At 40.8% G+C, this 17,616-nt stretch overlaps 2 protein-coding genes across 21 annotated transcripts in view; one reads left to right on the forward strand and one right to left on the reverse strand.

The window, feature by feature from the left end:
• TPD52L2 (TPD52 like 2) overlaps positions 1–17,616 on the forward strand; it is a 97,125-nt gene that overhangs the window by 35,156 nt on the left and 44,353 nt on the right. The gene's annotated exons all lie outside the window — the stretch shown is intronic.
• The window catches only part of ZBTB46 (zinc finger and BTB domain containing 46), a 48,819-nt gene that overhangs the window by 25,807 nt on the left and 5,396 nt on the right, over positions 1–17,616 (reverse strand). For 5 of the 6 annotated variants that reach the window (XM_069034512.1, XM_069034514.1, XM_069034511.1 and 2 more), the window contains 3 exons: positions 15,828–15,955; positions 13,954–14,093; positions 6,371–7,340 (listed from right to left, as the gene is read on the reverse strand). In XM_069034512.1, coding sequence (XP_068890613.1) covers positions 6,371–7,340; positions 13,954–14,007 — 1,024 coding nt within the window. In that variant the 5' untranslated portion in view covers positions 14,008–14,093; positions 15,828–15,955. The remainder of the gene's footprint in view (positions 1–6,370; positions 7,341–13,953; positions 14,094–15,827; positions 15,956–17,616) is intronic. The other variant, XM_069034515.1, reaches the window with a different exon arrangement.

Raw genomic sequence — 17,616 nt, forward strand, 5'->3', positions numbered from 1 at the left:
AAGTGTGTCTGGGTTTAAAGCAACGATTTTAGTTTCCAAACTTGAAAATAACCTGACCTAACCCTTCAATAACAAACTCCAAAGTTACTCCTGCAAAGATTGTATCCTGATAACCCCATTAGCCTGTACCTGTGGTGATACAGAGAACCTGAATTATTCACTGAGCACCCTTTGCAAAATTCTCCATATGGACACAGAGATCAGTGGTGCTCGGCGTGGGTCTTTTCCCTTTAGTTTTGCATTTCGAGGCAGCTCTCAGCCACCTCCATGCTGTGCACTGGTGCTTCAGGCACACCACGAGCTCCAGAGAGGGTCCAGAAACCTGGGCAGCTCCTAAGCCTGAGGAATGCAGGCTAAGCCGATTTCGGGCTAAGAAAGAATTCAGGGGGTGGCATAAGAGCACAGAGCTGTAACCCCTCCACGTCTGGCTGCATCACTGGCCACCAGGGCTTATGGTGTCAAAATATCTTCCCAGCAAAACCCCCTCAATTGTAGCAAAGAAGGTTTTAATACCTTGCACCATAACTGCATCGTCATGGCTGTAAAAGAAGGTGGGAAAATGCAGTAATGAACTTAATTTTCCAAGTGGCAGGCAATATGTAGTTTACTATTACCTACCCTCAAAAAATACTCCAACACCTTTCCAATAAGCTGTTTTGATCCAAAATATCTATCCTGCTTAAAAAGTGATCTTTCCAAAGTGAGGTATAAAAGAAGTCTAAGTAACAAACTGACAGTAGGAAAGTATTAAAAATTGAGCCTGTGTTGGTTTTTAGGACATCAGACATTCATCTGACAACTGAAATTTTAGCCAGCCTAGTTTTCAGTCATGGCTGTAACAAACCATTATACACCTGAAGTTTTCCCACTGCAACCAGGACTCAGACCACAGCAGATGGACTGGAGACTCCCTTTCTTCAAAGCAAAGTCCATTTAAAGGAAGAGTAACTTCCTGTATTCTGTCCCAGTGATTTTTCTGGGTGGATTATTTCAACACTACATGCTTCCAAAACTTCTCTCAGCACCTCCTTCAATACCTTCATTTTTGTCTTGTAGAACAGAGCAAAAATCTTTAGGAGTTCCTTAAACACCTGAATCCTGAGTACCAACACCTCACTCATCTTTCCCTCCTTTTCTCATTTTGCAAAATCTGGATTCCTCTAGTTGGACTAATATGCTTGCCAAATGCCACAATGGAAACAGGAGAATGTTCAGGGGAATTACTTATTTAATAATGACTTGAAAACATGAATCAAGTGAAGATTTGAAGATTTGCATTGACAATGGGACAGAGTTATAGGAAGCCCAGTAGCTTGCTGAGAAAAAACAACTTTTTTTCAAGAATAAAACTGTCCTGTAATAAGGCAATCCACAAATTCACCTGCCTGCACTCAGGTCCAGAGACTTCACCTGCAGAAAATTAGTTGAGTTCATCTGGAAAGAGCTCTTTCTTGCCTGTCTCTGAAGCCTTTTGCAATGTAAGCTCACTATGTGATCCAACTGTTCAGCATCTGTGCTCCCCAACAGCTCCTGTAATCAGAATTTGCTCTGGAAACCAAGACAGAAAAAGGGATGGGAAAAGGCTGACGACACCAGCTGTCTCCAGGCTTCCCAGGGAGCCAGCAGCTCCCTGCAGCAGCCACTGCAATCACATGTGTGTCATTGGAAAACGAGCTACTTGAACGTCTCCTCACCGGGAGGGAGGAAACTTGTGCATAATTAAAGATTTTGATGGGGAAAATGTTAAAGGAACTGTGAACTCTGCAAAGTCAGAAGGATACAGTGAAGTCCTGCCTGCCCTTCCCATGGAGGTCACCACTCTGGGCTTAATCAAGTTCTGAAGCTCTTCTTAACAGAACACAGAAATTCCACTACATGTATTAAAGGAAAGGAAGGAGTTCCCAAACTGTAGCACCTTTAAAAAGGGCTGCTCTGTTTTTAAAATAATTAGCTTCATTTCACAGTCAATTGGCACACAGAAATTCACTTGCAGCTTTTGGGTGCAAACACTCAGAAGATGTGTGGGAGTATTTCCTTGGAAATAAATTCCTGAATCATAACTACTATGCTTGAACTAACACATTAATAAAGCCGTCAATAAATCCTTCAAAAGACACCCTTCAAGTGGCAGAGTTTTCCATTATGTGAAGAGGCAAAGCCAGCAACACTTTGCTGGCTTAACAGTGAAGATATCCATCCTCTTTGGCAAGAGCCTTTCAAACACCACCTGATCCTGTAGTCCATGCATTCAGGATGTGTAATCCTGTAAAAATTTTATCCAGCAAGGTTAAAGGAACAGGAACCTAAGGCAAATAAAGATGTTCAAGGCACACGACTGCTTCTGAATTTCATAAGCATCTTTGATACAAAAACTAACAAACAGCAATACGTTTCTTTAGAAAACCTATGAAATTCAAGAAAAAGAGATAAAATAAAAGGCAGACCTGTTCTTTTGGCAAGTCCATGGAGGAAATTCTTCTTGGCTCAGTTATGAAGAAAGTTATTATTTATAAAAGCCCATCCTTCAGTTTACTTTGGAGAACTGCTGCTTCAAGTTAATGTGGCTTGGTGAGGAAAACATATATATGAATGTTTCCTACAAGGAATGACAGACTGACATCCTGAACAACCCAAACAGGATGAGAAAGAGAAAATCTAATGTGTTTGATGCTAAACAGACAGTCCAAATTAATAAATAGGAACTAGCATGAAAAGATGGTGCTCATCAAGCTTTGTGCTTGACTGACACCACCCTGGGAAACTGAGAGCTGAATCACAGTCTCAATCCAGCACCTCAGTTTTTCATTTGTATTCTTTTGCAAATCCTATTTGATTATTCCTTCTTGGATGAAAAAGACAATCTTCATGGCAGACATTAACAATCTCTTGCTATTTCCATTATGTTCGATTACCATTAATAAGATTACTCCAGACATTCCTTTTTATTTTAATCTCCAATGCTGTCAAATTCAAAGACTCTCAACAGTACCCCACCAGCATATGGGAAATCAACTGTTCACAAAGAATTTTCTTACCCTTTCAATTTAAATAAAACCTGTGCCTTTTTTTGAGATGTCATTGATTTGTATTTAAATAGTCTACTTAAATATTTGGGACACTTTAATACACCTGCCTGTACTGATAAGAATGTTTTTCCCACTGAAAGCAGCACCACTGCTGAGTGTGAATGAGCTGAGTTGTTCCAAAAGCAAAGTTTCAGTGATTGCAATGTGCTTCTTTGTAATATAACAGGAATTAAGTAACCCTATATAATAAAGGAGTAGGAAGCATATTTTTCACCTGTGAATATCCTGCCCCAAATAAACACTGAATTCAAAGGGTGACACAATAGTTACTTACAAGATTCCCCTTCCAAAATGCTGCTGAAATGCAGTGCTGCTTGCAACCACGACCAAAAGAATATCTTGCACAATTTCAGGAGGAAGACTGAACTTTGAAGAAGTATTCTCCTAAATCAGCTTTTGCATTTCCAGAGGGCACGTTAGCCCAGCAGTATAGAGGTATTTGTAAACAGCACCCCAGTGATCCCAACAAGAGCTTTCAGCCTTAGCAAGCAGCATCTTAGAATAACTGATTAGATCAGAAAAGTGAACGAGCCCCAAAGAACAAAGAGTTCTAGGTAACTTTCTTTCCTCTCAGTTACTTCTGAAAGAAAATTCAACACCCATTTCCTCCGTAAGTGAGCAGCTTTCCATCTTAGCTGTGAACATTGCTGACAGGGACACTTCTAAATAAATGAGGTAAAAGAGAGCCCTAGACTATGAAGTCTCTTTTAAGAAATGAAACCTGACATGACTAAATCAAAGACAACTTCAAGCTGAAATTTAAACACAACCCAAATACTTGTTACAAGTGTCTGCACTGTGTCATTATCCAATTGCACACAAGAAAAATCAATTATTGTTCACACTTACGAGTCAAGTCTGCAACACCCCGACAGCACTGCTGAGTTCTAACAGGAGAGGGAAAAACCTGGGGTATCAAAACCCAACCTAAGCACAACCCTGTAGCTCAGGAGATGGAGAAGTTTGCAGGAAAATATCTCCCATCTGCTGGATATAGGAAATACCCATGCAAGACCAGAAGATCCTGCTGCTTGCAGGGCCCCAGAAAGGGATGTTTTTGGGGTAACAGGGTTGCTTTTACTTCACAGTGAAAGAGCAGCAGCCTCACCTGAGTGCCCATCTGATTTCCCCCAAACCACAGGTTTACCACACAAGAGGCTGCCTATGGACAAGGTGTCCATGGTTAACTAAAACTGAACATGTATGGATCTCAAATCCTTTGAAATCATACCAAAAAAATCCCCAAGGACACCAACTTGACCTAAGACACACGCAGGGCTTGCAGAGACAATCCTGGCTGTTAAGCCCACAGGCACCTACCCCACAATTTCAGACCCCACAATGCAGAGGAACCTCCCTTGCCAGCAGGGCAGAAAGGAGAATTCCACATGCATTCACCTCTCCAGATGGCCAATATGGGGAATCCAGGAGCAGCTCAGTCTCCACACACCCTCCCTTTTTCCTCATGGACACGCTGCTCTCTGCCAGCACAGGCAGCCTCTGAGCCTGTTCAGTTTGGACAGCAAGAAGTGTTGCCATTATTTTTTTCCTTTTCTTTTACCAGCACTACTGGAATATTGAAACTCTTCCCCCCAGCCACCACCACTCAGCTGCCCTTTTCCCACCATTGGAACCACCTCCTTTATTGGAAACTGCATTTCAGACAAGATTTGGAACAAATAATTTGATGTGCCTGCTGACGTGCTGTCTCAGCACTGTGCTGAGTCAACCCCTCGAGCCACCTTCCTCTCATCTGCAAACAGGCACTGCAATTTAATTCCTTAACAATTAGGAATTAAATAATCTAAGTTTCATTCAGCTTCCAGTAATACAATCTCTTCTATTCTGCACTGTTTTCAGTAAAGACACTCAATCTATACCCAGCTTTCCAAGAGGCTCAGAGCTGCAGCTCTGTTTCTGCAGCCACTCCAACATGTCTGGTTCACTCCAGATACCTGTCCAAACCCACACCCCTCAGACAGTACAAGTGATCAAGCTGTTTTTATGGGATGCCACGGAAAATGAAAAATAGTTGCATGAGAACAGAGACCAGGCAATCCATGCTGAGTCTTCACTCAAAACAAGGATAAAATACATGCATCGTAAAAATGAGATTCCTCATAAATCACTGTTATCATAAAATATCTCGCATTTTTCTTCTAACTGACGTTGTTTAGATTGTATCATCAGCTAATTAGAATAATTACATGCAAGCTTGCTGCAGCAGATAACCATAAAACATAATAAATCTCAAGACATTTGCAGAGTTACTCTTCAATGAAAACCACATTTAAGCTCCAGTATGTGAGCAACTTCAGCCTGTTTTTTCAGCCCATAAAGACTTTTAAGACTTTCTTTGTATTGTTTCTTCATCCAAATTTGGCAACATAAAAGTCTATAATCTCACACACCCTTCTCCTGGATGACTTGGATTCTGGTATGCAATGAAACACAGGCTAATTCACAGCACAGACTAAGTTCTTGAAGTCAGCCTGAGACAGTTTACTAACACACTTCCTTAAAGTCCTTAGAAAAAAATCCAAAACTCCTAGTTCAGAAGCATTCCTGAATCTATTTATTGCCACTGATTAATGAATCAAATGGGACAGTTATCTTGAGACAAAAAAATAACTACTGAAGATTCATGGGAAGTCAAGAAAACAATTTTCTCGCTGGCTACACACTTTAAACGCAGCCACTCGTCTCAGACCACAAGTAGTCACACATCAAAATACACTTGAAGCCATAGTAGTGCCTCAGAAAAACATGTTGTTCTCGAGAGTTACTAAACACTTATCCTGCCATAAGCAGCAACAAGCTGTGGTGGTTTTCTTACCCAAGAGAAAGTGACACCTGAATATCAGGAAATTCTGAAGATGGTATCGGTAAGACTAAATTACACCTGTGTGCGTGGTGTAATTACAGCATCAATAGACAGCGCAAGGAAAATTCTTCAACCTTGACATCAATGTGCACACCTGCTCAAATAAGTTCCTTTAACCTTTTCTCATTAATTCCAACAATTAGAGTGGTGGTTTTGGGGTGATTTAGGTTGTTCAAGGCCAAAACAAAACTACCACTTTCACAGGAGAACCAGCCTCCATTGAGGCTCCTGACTGAACCACACAGTGCTTGGTGCTTCTGAATTGCTGGCAACACAGGTTTCTACATTTTTCTATTTCTGGCAAGCTCCTATTTCAGAGGCTGATAAGATCATCCCATAAATAGATCTAATTAACTCAACGTTTTCAGTTTCATCCCCAAAAACTGTAAGAATGACTTACTTGGGTCTCGACTGCTGTACGGCCATCCTGAGGCAGGTAAAAGGGACAGCACAGGAGAATTTGCCCTGCTGTCATCCTCCACTTGCTGCGTAATATGTCTCACAGTTTCTTTGTTTTTCCTGTTCTTCCTGCGGCCTGTGGGCTGCCAGCCATCCCCCACTCCTTGCTCTGAGAACCCACTCTGTATTGCACTATCCTTGGCAGGATGCAGCTCACCCCCTCCGTAATGGGACGGTGAGACCTGCTCCTCTTTGATACGCAAAGACCCATAGCCCATGTCACTAGCCCAGAGAGACTGGGATGAAATGTCTTCGTGGCTGTCTGGTTTTGGTTCTTGATCCTCTTTCCCATAACTACTCCCTCCCTCGTGGCAGCTGGCAATGGCTGAGTCCCCAGAGGAGTTTGCTGGGCTCGTTCTCCGAGCTAACCAGGGGGATATACTCCTGCCAGCCACGACTGCCGAAATCAGAGCGTCCGTGCTGCTGCTGGAAGGGGCTCCCAGCTCATAATCGACGAGGTCCTCCGAGGCATCAGACTTGATGCTTATGTCCAGAGCTGCTTTGATGAAGTTGTGACAGGCCTGCACGATGTCTGTCATCTGCAGGTAGCTGGCAGCCGACATCACCTCGATGACGTTCCTGCTGGTCAGCGCCAGGTGTGCGGAATACATGAAGTCAATGATTGCCTTAAAGCCCTGGGCGGTGACGATGTCCAGGTGGGTGACTGTGGCCTGGTCAGAGGTTTTCTGCACCTGGCAGTAGAGGGTTTTGAAGTAGCGGCTACTCCCCAGGAGAACGTTTTTGTGAGCCTTGAAGATCTTGCCCTCCACGATGATGCAGACGTCGCAGAGGATCCCGTGCTGCCTCTGCTCGTTCAGCTCCCGCAGCAGGTGACGGTAGTGGGAAGCAATCTCCATATCTTCCTTTCGGTTATTCATTTGGAGATCTTTATGCTTCCTCTTCCACAAGTCCTGCAGGGGGAAGGAAATGACAGGATTACAAAATCCAAGACAAGACTGAGACAAACCCCAGGTTGTACCAAAAGAAGCAACAGGTTCATCTGGGAAGAGTGCCACAAATACAGCTACTGCCTACAATCCTCCACATTCATTACAAAAAAGCACCTTACTTTGCCCAGACTTCAAATCATTTATGTTAAAAAGGACTAGATTTGAAGCCAATCCTCCAGTGGCTCATAACATCCCAGAGAAACGTTTCTTGAAGTTACTACAGACTTGTAAGAAAACCCATCTGAAGTAAGCGGAGAACAACAGCTGTCAGTTTTTACTGTGAATTTGTTGGAGTTTGGTTTTGAAAGAGATGCTACACTCGAAATCATGTTCAGATGCCCACAGACTACTGAGGGGCACACTGTAACATGTTTTCCTCGAGGGAACAAGCATCGTGTGTAGCACACAGAAGAGCGGAAATCCTCGAACAGCAAGAGCTGATTGAACCCAGCATTTCCCTTGTTATACTGCCATGGAGGGGCTATAAACATGGTTTAAAAGTCAGAAGAGCAACAAGCAAATCCAAGACCACAGATCACAAGGTTTTAAGTCCCCACCCAAACTAAAGTGGCAATAGATCACAACTATGAAATTAATGTTATTTGACTGTTACTACTTACAAGCAATACTTTGCAATAAACATGTTATTTCCTTTGCTTTACATCTCCAAGTTTACCCCACAGCAACCCTCAGATACTGAGTAGAGAAATTCTCATGATCACCTAAAAAAGGATCCTTACAACCAACATAAAGCTGAGAAAAATTCACAGGGCTTTTGATCACTTTTCATAGAATTTGGCAGTATTAACCAAAATAAAAGGCCAGTTAGTGCCAGCAGCAAGTTATCCTGTAAGTTATGCTCCAGATTATCCTCCTCTTACATTCCAAAACAGAAAACAAGATCCTAAATGTTGACAGTAATCAGCAGTGCCAGGATTTTCAGATGGAATTTTTTCCAGTTACTATCTTCGCAATTCCATATTTGCCTTTGATGCCAGAGCTTTACAAATCCTTCTGCATTCAATTCTGCCATTTTCTCTAGGTTATACCACTTTTATTGGAACTTACTATCAAGATTTATTTACCATGTAACAGTGGTTTAATGGTCCAACTAATTAAGAGCACCAAGGTGAAGAATATCTTACTCCTTTCACTCAAAAGCTTAAAATTTGTTCCTATATAAAAAATCCCAACTGTAGAATTGATATGAGGGTCCACATGTCAACACACAACTGTAAAATTGGACCCAGTTCCAAACGTTATTATGTGCAGACACACACATTAGAAGCCTGGATTTAGGCTACTGGTTGTTACTTATAAAAACAAAATCTCTGAGGTCTTACAGCCTTGAAGCACACATGGTTCAATGTTAGCACTGGCATTAAGGAGGCTGTTTCCAGCCTGGAGCACCTTTCTAACATCCACGGAGTTCACACACAAATGCAGTCCCATCTGCTCAAACTGGCTCACAGCAGTGGGCAGCACAGCCGTGATTAAGGAAGTTTACTTGGCACAAGCAAGTCTGTTTCCTGGGCTGTGGAACACAGATCCACAAGCACCCTGCCCCCTTCCCCTACCCTGTGCTATTATTATCATCGGCAGGAGCAAAATAGCTGCAGTTTAGCGAACACTCATGGCTAGAAAAGCACCTCCCAGCCCACAGAACATCCGTGAGGTGGGACCTTCTCCTAGAGAGCCACCTGATGATTCAAAAGTTCAAGTTATGCAAGACTGCTTCAAGCTCCTCCAGTTCTGCAAGGATGGAGCTGCCTCTCTGCAGCCCCGGAAATCCTAATTTGCAAGGCCAGCTGGTCCCTGATCATTGAGAAATGTTTGCTTCCCTCGAGAGAGGAAGGACCATCTCCCTGCAACACAAACAGGCTGAACTGTGTTCATCCACTTCAAAGCTGTGCAGCTTTTCTGCAGAATTAAGCACAGAATGCACAGAGAAGCCAATCTTTTTTTTTTTAATTGAACTAGAAGAGGTCAATACCAGTGCAGTTGCACACTCCTATTTACCACAGAAATCTGCCCAGAGACCTCAAACCAAATTCCTACCCAGACACCATCTCTGTCTCAAATAAAACATATCAATGAAAATCAAGCCAAGAATCAAGGTTAGGGAGTATGGGAAAATAAATAAATAAATTTTCAGGTGTTTGGCCTGAAAAGCTTGTGATGGTACCAGCCAGCACAGCATCTCTCTAATCCAGGCTCTGGAGGCGACTGCCAGCACTTCCCAACATCTCCATGTTGGAAAGAACCACCTCTTAAGGCAGAGTGACAGTTCAGTTTTGTCTTTATTCCAGAAACCACTACTGCATCTACTTTTAGGAGTTGAAGAGTCAGCTTAGTCCCCTCAGGAAATAGGAATTGCCACATAGGATAAAGTGAGTTGTCCATCACCACTCGTGTCTCCAACAGCTGCCATATCCACACAATTCAGGGGAAGATGTAAGAAAACCTCAGAGCCCACAATGAGGAAAGGATCTGAATGTTTTAGATATGGCATTTCCTTTTACTGTTCCTTCATGGATATTAAAATCCATATTCCAAGACACCAACTCCCTGGAACTGTGGGGAGGAGGGGCAGGAAATCTCCTGCAAGGATAATTTTCTCTTCCTCAATTTTGTACAGATTAGCATCACAGTATTTGTCAATGTCTCTACTCGCCCTTGTGAATTTATGGCACAACATTTTTCCTTCCTCAACTGGAAATGTTCTTCAACTGGAAATTACATTAATTCCTCAAGACTATTGCTCTGCTATCTCATACATTTATTCAGTTTAGTTCAGCAGGTCGGGTTCCCCCCCCACTGATAAAAGTCCATTTCAGATACATCTTGTCCTTTTTTAAACTGCCTGTGGCAGAAATACAGAATTTAAAATACATCTCTTGCTACTTTTGGTTTAGACTGGAGCAGTTTGAGGGTCAGGCATTGACTAATTTGGATGGATGGATGGATGGATGGATGGATGGATTGGATGGATTGGATGGACGGAGCACTTGCTCATCTCTTCAGGAAATAGAAGATAAGGTCAGAGAAAAGATATCAGGGAATTTTTACTAAACACAAAGACACAAAAATCTATGCAAGACTCCTTACTGGCCACTGAAGTGGGCACATTATAGCACTTGCAAGTGAGCAGTGAAGTGGATACTCCCGTGTTCAGTGGAATCAATAAAATGTAACAGTTTCCAAACCAGGAATTATTACTGTAGATGTCTTGATCTTCCCCTGTCACAAGGTCTGCTCCCTCACACACGTCGCTCCACATCCAACATCTGTCACAGCATTGTACCTTTTAAACGAGAGGTCTTTGGGGGAGAAAATTAAATACGCCTCAAATTCAGAGGAATTAATTAGTTTTCTGTCTACCCATGTCAAACCAGAACATCCGTTTAATGTCAAGGATCACTAGGGAATTAATCCAAGTTAAATTTAAGGCAATTTGCTAGTAGTTAAAAATTCAGGAAGCTTTAAAACCCTGTGCTCTTGTGTTCCAATTTTACATGCTGTTTTGTGGCTTGTTGATGGTTTTTCTTTTTTTTTTTTTACCTTCCCCTGGTAAGGATACTTATTTCCACTTAAAAAGTGTTGTAGAAACATTTCTTCTGAAAAGCTGTACCCTTCAAACTTCTGTAGAAGCTCAGTGAAGATGGAATAAACTGTGGAGATTTCTTAGAAACAGACCTCAAAGATTAATGATGTATTTTTTGGTTTATCTCAGGTGTTTTTAGTACATGAAGGTTTTCAAAGTTGAGCATCTACTAGAATTCTTTAGGCCACATGGCCACAACACAGCTTTCCAGGAAGCCAACGAACCATGAAAGCTCATCTGAAGATTTTCCACAAAATAAAATTGTAGCAGATCATGCTTTCTTCATAAGCCAGTTCACAGGCAGTACAGTAATTCAAGTCTATTACTTTTCCAAAAACAACTAAAAAAAAAAAAAAATGTCCCAAACCAAACTATTGCACATAACAGCAAAAAGAACACAAAGCAAGCAGATTTAAGAGTCACTTTCATGCAAGCTTCTGTCAAGCTACGGGCCTGCTTTTATTTTTCATATCAAAAAAAAAAACCTGGTCTTGAAGTAAGTATTAATAATTTATACAATCTTTAACCCCAGCTAGGGTGAACCCATGGAAGTGGTTTACTTAGCACTGTCAATACAGTTATTTAAACATGAAAATAGCACCTGAAGGCACAGTAAGCGTCTAAATCACACTTCACTTCCCACTGGAAAGGTTTCAAGAAGAGTTACACAAATATTTATTTATTGGCAAACTTCTCAGTGCACACCCCAGGAATGAGTCTCCTAACCACAATCTTAACATCACTAAAATTAGGGGGCACAAATTTGTTGCACCTAAATCTCAGTGCATTGCTTAAATTTTGACAAAAAGTCACAGATAAGAAATGAATTGCACACAAAATCCTCTACAGGGCAGTCCCCTGGGAAAACAGTGGGGACAAAAATAAACTTCCTTCCCTCAGAAAGAAAACAGGGAAAAAAACGGCCTGGAGGTTTTGGGGGGGGGATTTGCTGTTGTTAGGATTTATTTGGTGGGTTGTTTACTTTTTCTTCTCTCAGAATGAAAGGCAACTGAAGATTTAAACTACATGGCACTTTGTTTCAATTTTCTCAGCGCGTTTCTACACTTAATACCAAGGACCCAAGTTAAAGAGCACCAAAATGCACACTAGTGCACTCTTCCACCACTCTGCTCCCTAGAGAAAACATGCCAACTGGAATTTAACCAAAAATGTGTTGTTTCCTCCCCCCTCTCCCTTCAGAGAAAAGTAAAAACAGATTAAGGAAGAACTCCAATTCACTCTAATGCTTTATTACACAAAAACCCAACAAACACACCCCACTTCTCTGCTTCCCCTGAGTCCTGTCCATGTTTCCACTCCCAAGACATTCCAACATTTTTTGAATTCCTGTGCAAAGGAGCTCTGTAAGGTGAGATTGGGCTTGAAATGCTTCCTTGCACAACAAGACACAGTGTGTATGCAAGTTTCACTTTTATCCAATTAAAGACAACAGAAATGCACAGGATTCCTACTCTCCATCTGCCCCGTGCTGAAAAGAAGGGAGAACAAAACCCCTTGGGAACTGAAAAGGACAGTAAAGGAGAGAAAAAGAAGACTCAGGATATTCATGGATGGTAACTCCCTGCAAAGACACTGCTCAGGAGCTTTACAAGCACAAATCTTCACAAGTGCAGTGTTTTCTCACAAGTCTCTTTGAGGAACAGCAGCACACAACTCTAAAAGAGTTTTAATTTCTTGATACGAGAACACCAAATTATATTCATATGCTCAGTTTTGTCCAAAATAGATATAAGTAACAGCTTACAAAAATGAACAGTTGCCAGAAGAGAAACTCTTTTACCCTATTCTGATTCCCGAAACCAATCATCCGTTGTTTTAAGTTGGTCATTTCAACCACAACTCTGAACTCGAGGAGAAAAGCAGACGTTTGTAAACAGACCAAACCAGACCCTTGAGCCAGAGGGGCTACTCAGAGCTCAGGGTTTCATGCAAGCAACACGTACCACTTCTCCCTGATGACTGGGGATGGGAACGTTTAATTGCAGTCCAACAGTGCATGTTCAGCCTCATGGGCTGGGAATCACAGGAAGAAAATAAAAGTTTCATCATTCAGTTTGAGAAGTACTATAGAAGTACAGAAGGGGCAAGGGTTTGGGAGGCAAATGATTTTCAGTAAACTTAAAGAAAAATACTAATTAAATTTTTATTACCAAATTCGATAGGCCCACTGAATTGTCATTGATTGCAGGGCAAAAAGAACCTCACGTCCCTACATAAATTTGTTACCATCAATCTGATCAGGATTCACTAAAACTTCTCCAACTTCAAGCCAACGGTGCCCCATCACTGACAGTGTTAAAACAATCTTTGTTTAGAATCTCTGTAGCAGATACAATCCAGAAAGTCCATGAGCAAAGTTCAAACAGCAGGGTTGAACACTACACACTTCCAGCATTTCATCATACCATTAAAGCTTTGTTTCCATGCTCCAGACATGAATCACAAGCAAAATCTAACTTCAACAGCAAAACTTAAAATAGCAGGGAGTCATCATTACACATTTCACTCTCTACTCCGGAACTTTAAACCAGAGACATGGCTGTGGCCTTTGATTTGTCAAACCATCTCCCTGAAGTTATGGGTCAACCAATGTGAAGGAGCTGGACAACATAAAAGTGCAATCAAAACACAGCATTTCATAGAAAAATCCATTTATTAACCTTCATTAGCTCTGACAGCACATGAAGAATTTCAAGAGAAAAGCAGGACTGAAAATAAGAAGTAAGTGAAAATTGCTGTCCTCTGTATTTTGGGAGGAAGGTAATTAGAATTAGAAATTTAGAAATTGTAAAGTTAAAAATAATAGGGCAGGAAAAAGAAAAGACCAGATACGCATATTTTGCTATATTGTTCTTAAAAGTAACAAGTGATTTTTGCTGATTTTGTTAGACATGTAAACTGTAATATTGAATAAATAAACAAATAAAATCCAAGACAATTACTTCTTACCAGTAACAAACTGGGTTCCAGGTCTAGTGTTTCTCCTACAACAGCTGAGGACATCAACAGCCCCAGAGCAGCACAGGTAGTGCCCTGTTCCGTGACCTTCTGACAGCACTGGTGTGAACTCTTGTAGGAGAAAGACAGAACTATGACAAAAACAAAACCAGAAGAAACTATTAGCAGTAAACTACAAGATGACTGAACAACAGCGAGATGTTTTGAAGTCCTTTCCCTCCAAACTCACAGTTATGATATCCTTACTTAGGAGTTAACGAATTCCAAAAAAGTCAACTCCAAGCACATCAATACATTGAAAGTAATTAAAGCCTGGCTACCACTTTGCAATAATGTAAACAAGAGTTACTTCTTAAAGGTACGGGAACAAAAACTCTAATTTTAGCTACTAAACTTCAATCAGACCCTTGAACAACAGGGTTTCCTGTTTGGGAGCTTTTTCAAAACATTCTCACTTTAATGACTCTCTTTAAAGAGACTCACCTTATCTGACCTATAAAATACTGAGGTTTAAAAGCTACCAGTACAGCTCCTGAAAGAAATTTGCAGTGGAACACTCAGGAGAATTTCCTCTTGAAATGTTTAGTTGCCAGTTTCTAGTGACTGACACCATTCTGGGTTAAGAGACCAAACAATCCCAAGATTTTCAAAGTTTTGTGTAAAATACAGATATTTAGGTATAGTAAGACACATTTGCAGATAGGCTTCTCAAAGAAAACCTGAGTGTTTATGGTTACAAGGTACAAGGAGTAGGAATAGTTCACCTACACCAAGGCTTTTGTCTGTGAGGACACATCCACTAAAACTATCATCTTGAGCACCTATTTTTCTAATATAAAACAGAGTTTATTTTCTTCAGAATAGCATATACACCACACTGGCAAACATTTAACTTACAACTCACACTTCTGAGTCCATTTTATTCAAAGCTTTATATTGTTAGCCATGAAAAAGTCTTTTTTGATCTCTGCATTTCAAACATCTTCAATACACAGATTAGCTCTCTTGATGAAAATAAGCTATAAATCAATACTGGTGATTTCAAGACTGACCTTCTGTAGTAACAGATTGTGAAAGGAAACATCAGAAGATAAAAATTAAGAAAGCTTCTCCAACACAAATTAATGCCATTATAGAAGGTGAAATAAAATATCTAATAAACAAAGGAAGTAATAAGGAAAATCCAAGCAGCATTCTTATGGCCAACAGCAGAACTGAAAATCTTGAAAACAAATATGACCCAATTGAAGCAAACACCAGTGACTTTGTTCTCAATTTCTATTCTGGACTGCCAAGTCTTGCCTTTCTCTAATTCTGATTGCTTCTCCATAGCAATTGTTTTGGCGAGCTCTTTTTAGTCCTGTTACTCGGGCAGTTAAGAAAAAACAAAGTGGTGAAGTGAGGGAGCCAGACCAGCCCAGACACACGGAAATTACTTTGGTAGCAAAGTGTAACAAAGTGTACGTGTTTCTACTTAAACTTGTGGCTGTTACTGCTAAAACTCTCACTTACACCTGTCCCAGAGCACAAAAAGAGCTGGAACAGACTGGTAAAAAGGGCAAAGCTGAGCCCAGCACCTTTTCTTCTTGCTTTGAGCTCTGTACCTGTTTTCCTCTTCTGATCAAACAGATGAGAACCAAGTGACCGTGATGGATGGAGACACCTCTGCCACAAGGAAGGAGCACGACAGCCAGAGGTATTTCTCCAACTTTGCAGTTAACTAAGATTTCTAAATGAGCCCTTGTTACCAATGTTAAGTCAAGTTTTATGAAGAACTGTCAGCCCTTATGACAATGTTATCTCCAGGTCCTCTTTCTCTTTCCCATACCACAAGACAAAAATATCTCTAAATGATGAGAACTTACCGATACTTGAAAGTCTTTCCTGTCAGCAAAAATAAACCTTGCAATGTTTCACAGCTGGACAGTGCATGTTTCAATGAAAAGAGGAGAACGGTCTCTGGTAAGAAGCTCCAAAAGGTTCATCAGATGTCCTGTGTTTGGAAATGGAAAGAATAGGAGGCAAACATTAAAATCCAAACTTTAACTCAATGTAAAGCCCTTCAGTGTCACATAATTACAAGCAACATTTAAAATAACTGCACATTTACAACACTGTTTGCCATTTCAACAAGAAGCATTCCAATATATTCCTATAATTAATAATGCAGGAAAAATTATTTGGCCCTTGTGTTAATGTAAAGAAAGAGTTTAACATACCAATATTAAGACTATTAACAACTTCTGACTATGCTTCCAGTCAGGAGTGCTTTGAAAAAGTCACTGTAAAAAACCTGCACTTTATAAAAGGATTTAAAAAAAAATTAACAACATTGTTTCAGTTGACATGTAAGTTTCAGTTAATGTTTCTGTGACCTCTGCCACCCACACACTTTAAATGGGGTCAGAATTAATCTCACCTCTTGGTTACAGTGATTCCCCTCCAAACCAAAGTATTTGCCTAAGGTTACAGAAAAATCATGTGTCCATGTTGTACAAAAGGAAGATATTTGAGTTTTATTCCCATCCATCTCGACTGAATCACAACCTTCAAAAGCCAGCATGACCCACAGATTTCAACTACCAAGCAGCATCCACAAAGGTACCAAGGAAAGCACTTTGCTCCTCTTGCAAACATTAAAAAACTTGGGAAAAAAACCCCAAACACAAAAATGAAGACACAAGTAACTAACAGAAGCTTTACTTTCCATGCCTGTAAAAGCTATGCAGCCTGAAATACAATATTCCAGTGGGTAACAAGTTGCTAATACGACAGGATGCACCTTTCCAAGAGGGCACAGGTGCGTGCACCCAGTTCCAACTGCTCGCTTGCAGTAATATTTCCACTGCACTTGGATTTCCTCTGCATTTCCCTTATTCATTTCCCTGTAACTTCCAACTCTCTCCATCTGCCTGTCTCTCCATCCTCTCTCCATCATGGTGCAGTAACCGTTGCTCAAATCATTCCCCTGTTTTTGATCTCTGTTCTCTCTCTCATCTGGTTGCACCAGGAGAAGAACAGATCCAACACTACTCATGTCATGGACCATGCAGAACACAGCAAGAATTTGGCAGAACTGGTACAGGGTACCAGGCTTGAGAAGTCTGGTGACATCAAAAAAGTATAAGAATTTAGCTACAGAGAGATCTGCTACTCCAGCAGTGAAGATTAAAAAACAACCTGAAAAAATTCAAATGCCTGTGGCTCTTATGACACTTACTTGTCCAAGTGCCATTAGATCTCACTAAGATCTCCTGCAAGATCTTAAGCTTTTACTTTAAAAAGCTTTTACTTTTACTTTAAAAGCTTTAAAGCTTTTACTTTAAAAAGAAATCTAAGCAAAAAACTCTGCCCTTGTGCACCTATTAGTCAAAAAACAACATAAAAACTACCTTAAAAAAAAAGAGGATTAGAGAACTGTAAACTTATCACACTGGGAATTGCCCTGAAGAATGGTTTCCCCCAAACTTTCTCACTGGTTTTTGGCTTTTTAATTAGGGGATCTTTGCCAAAGTTCCCAAACTCAATACGTAAAAAGGGCGGGAGCCAAAGGAGGAAGAATCATGAGGTGATTTTTAAAAAGAAGTAATGCAGGGGTATAAACCAAGAGAAAGATCACCTAAAAGACAGAAAAGACACACAAGGAGTCATGAA

The sequence above is a fragment of the Aphelocoma coerulescens genome, chromosome 20 (assembly GCF_041296385.1).
Source record: "Aphelocoma coerulescens isolate FSJ_1873_10779 chromosome 20, UR_Acoe_1.0, whole genome shotgun sequence".
NCBI classification, from domain to species: Eukaryota; Metazoa; Chordata; class Aves; order Passeriformes; family Corvidae; genus Aphelocoma; species Aphelocoma coerulescens.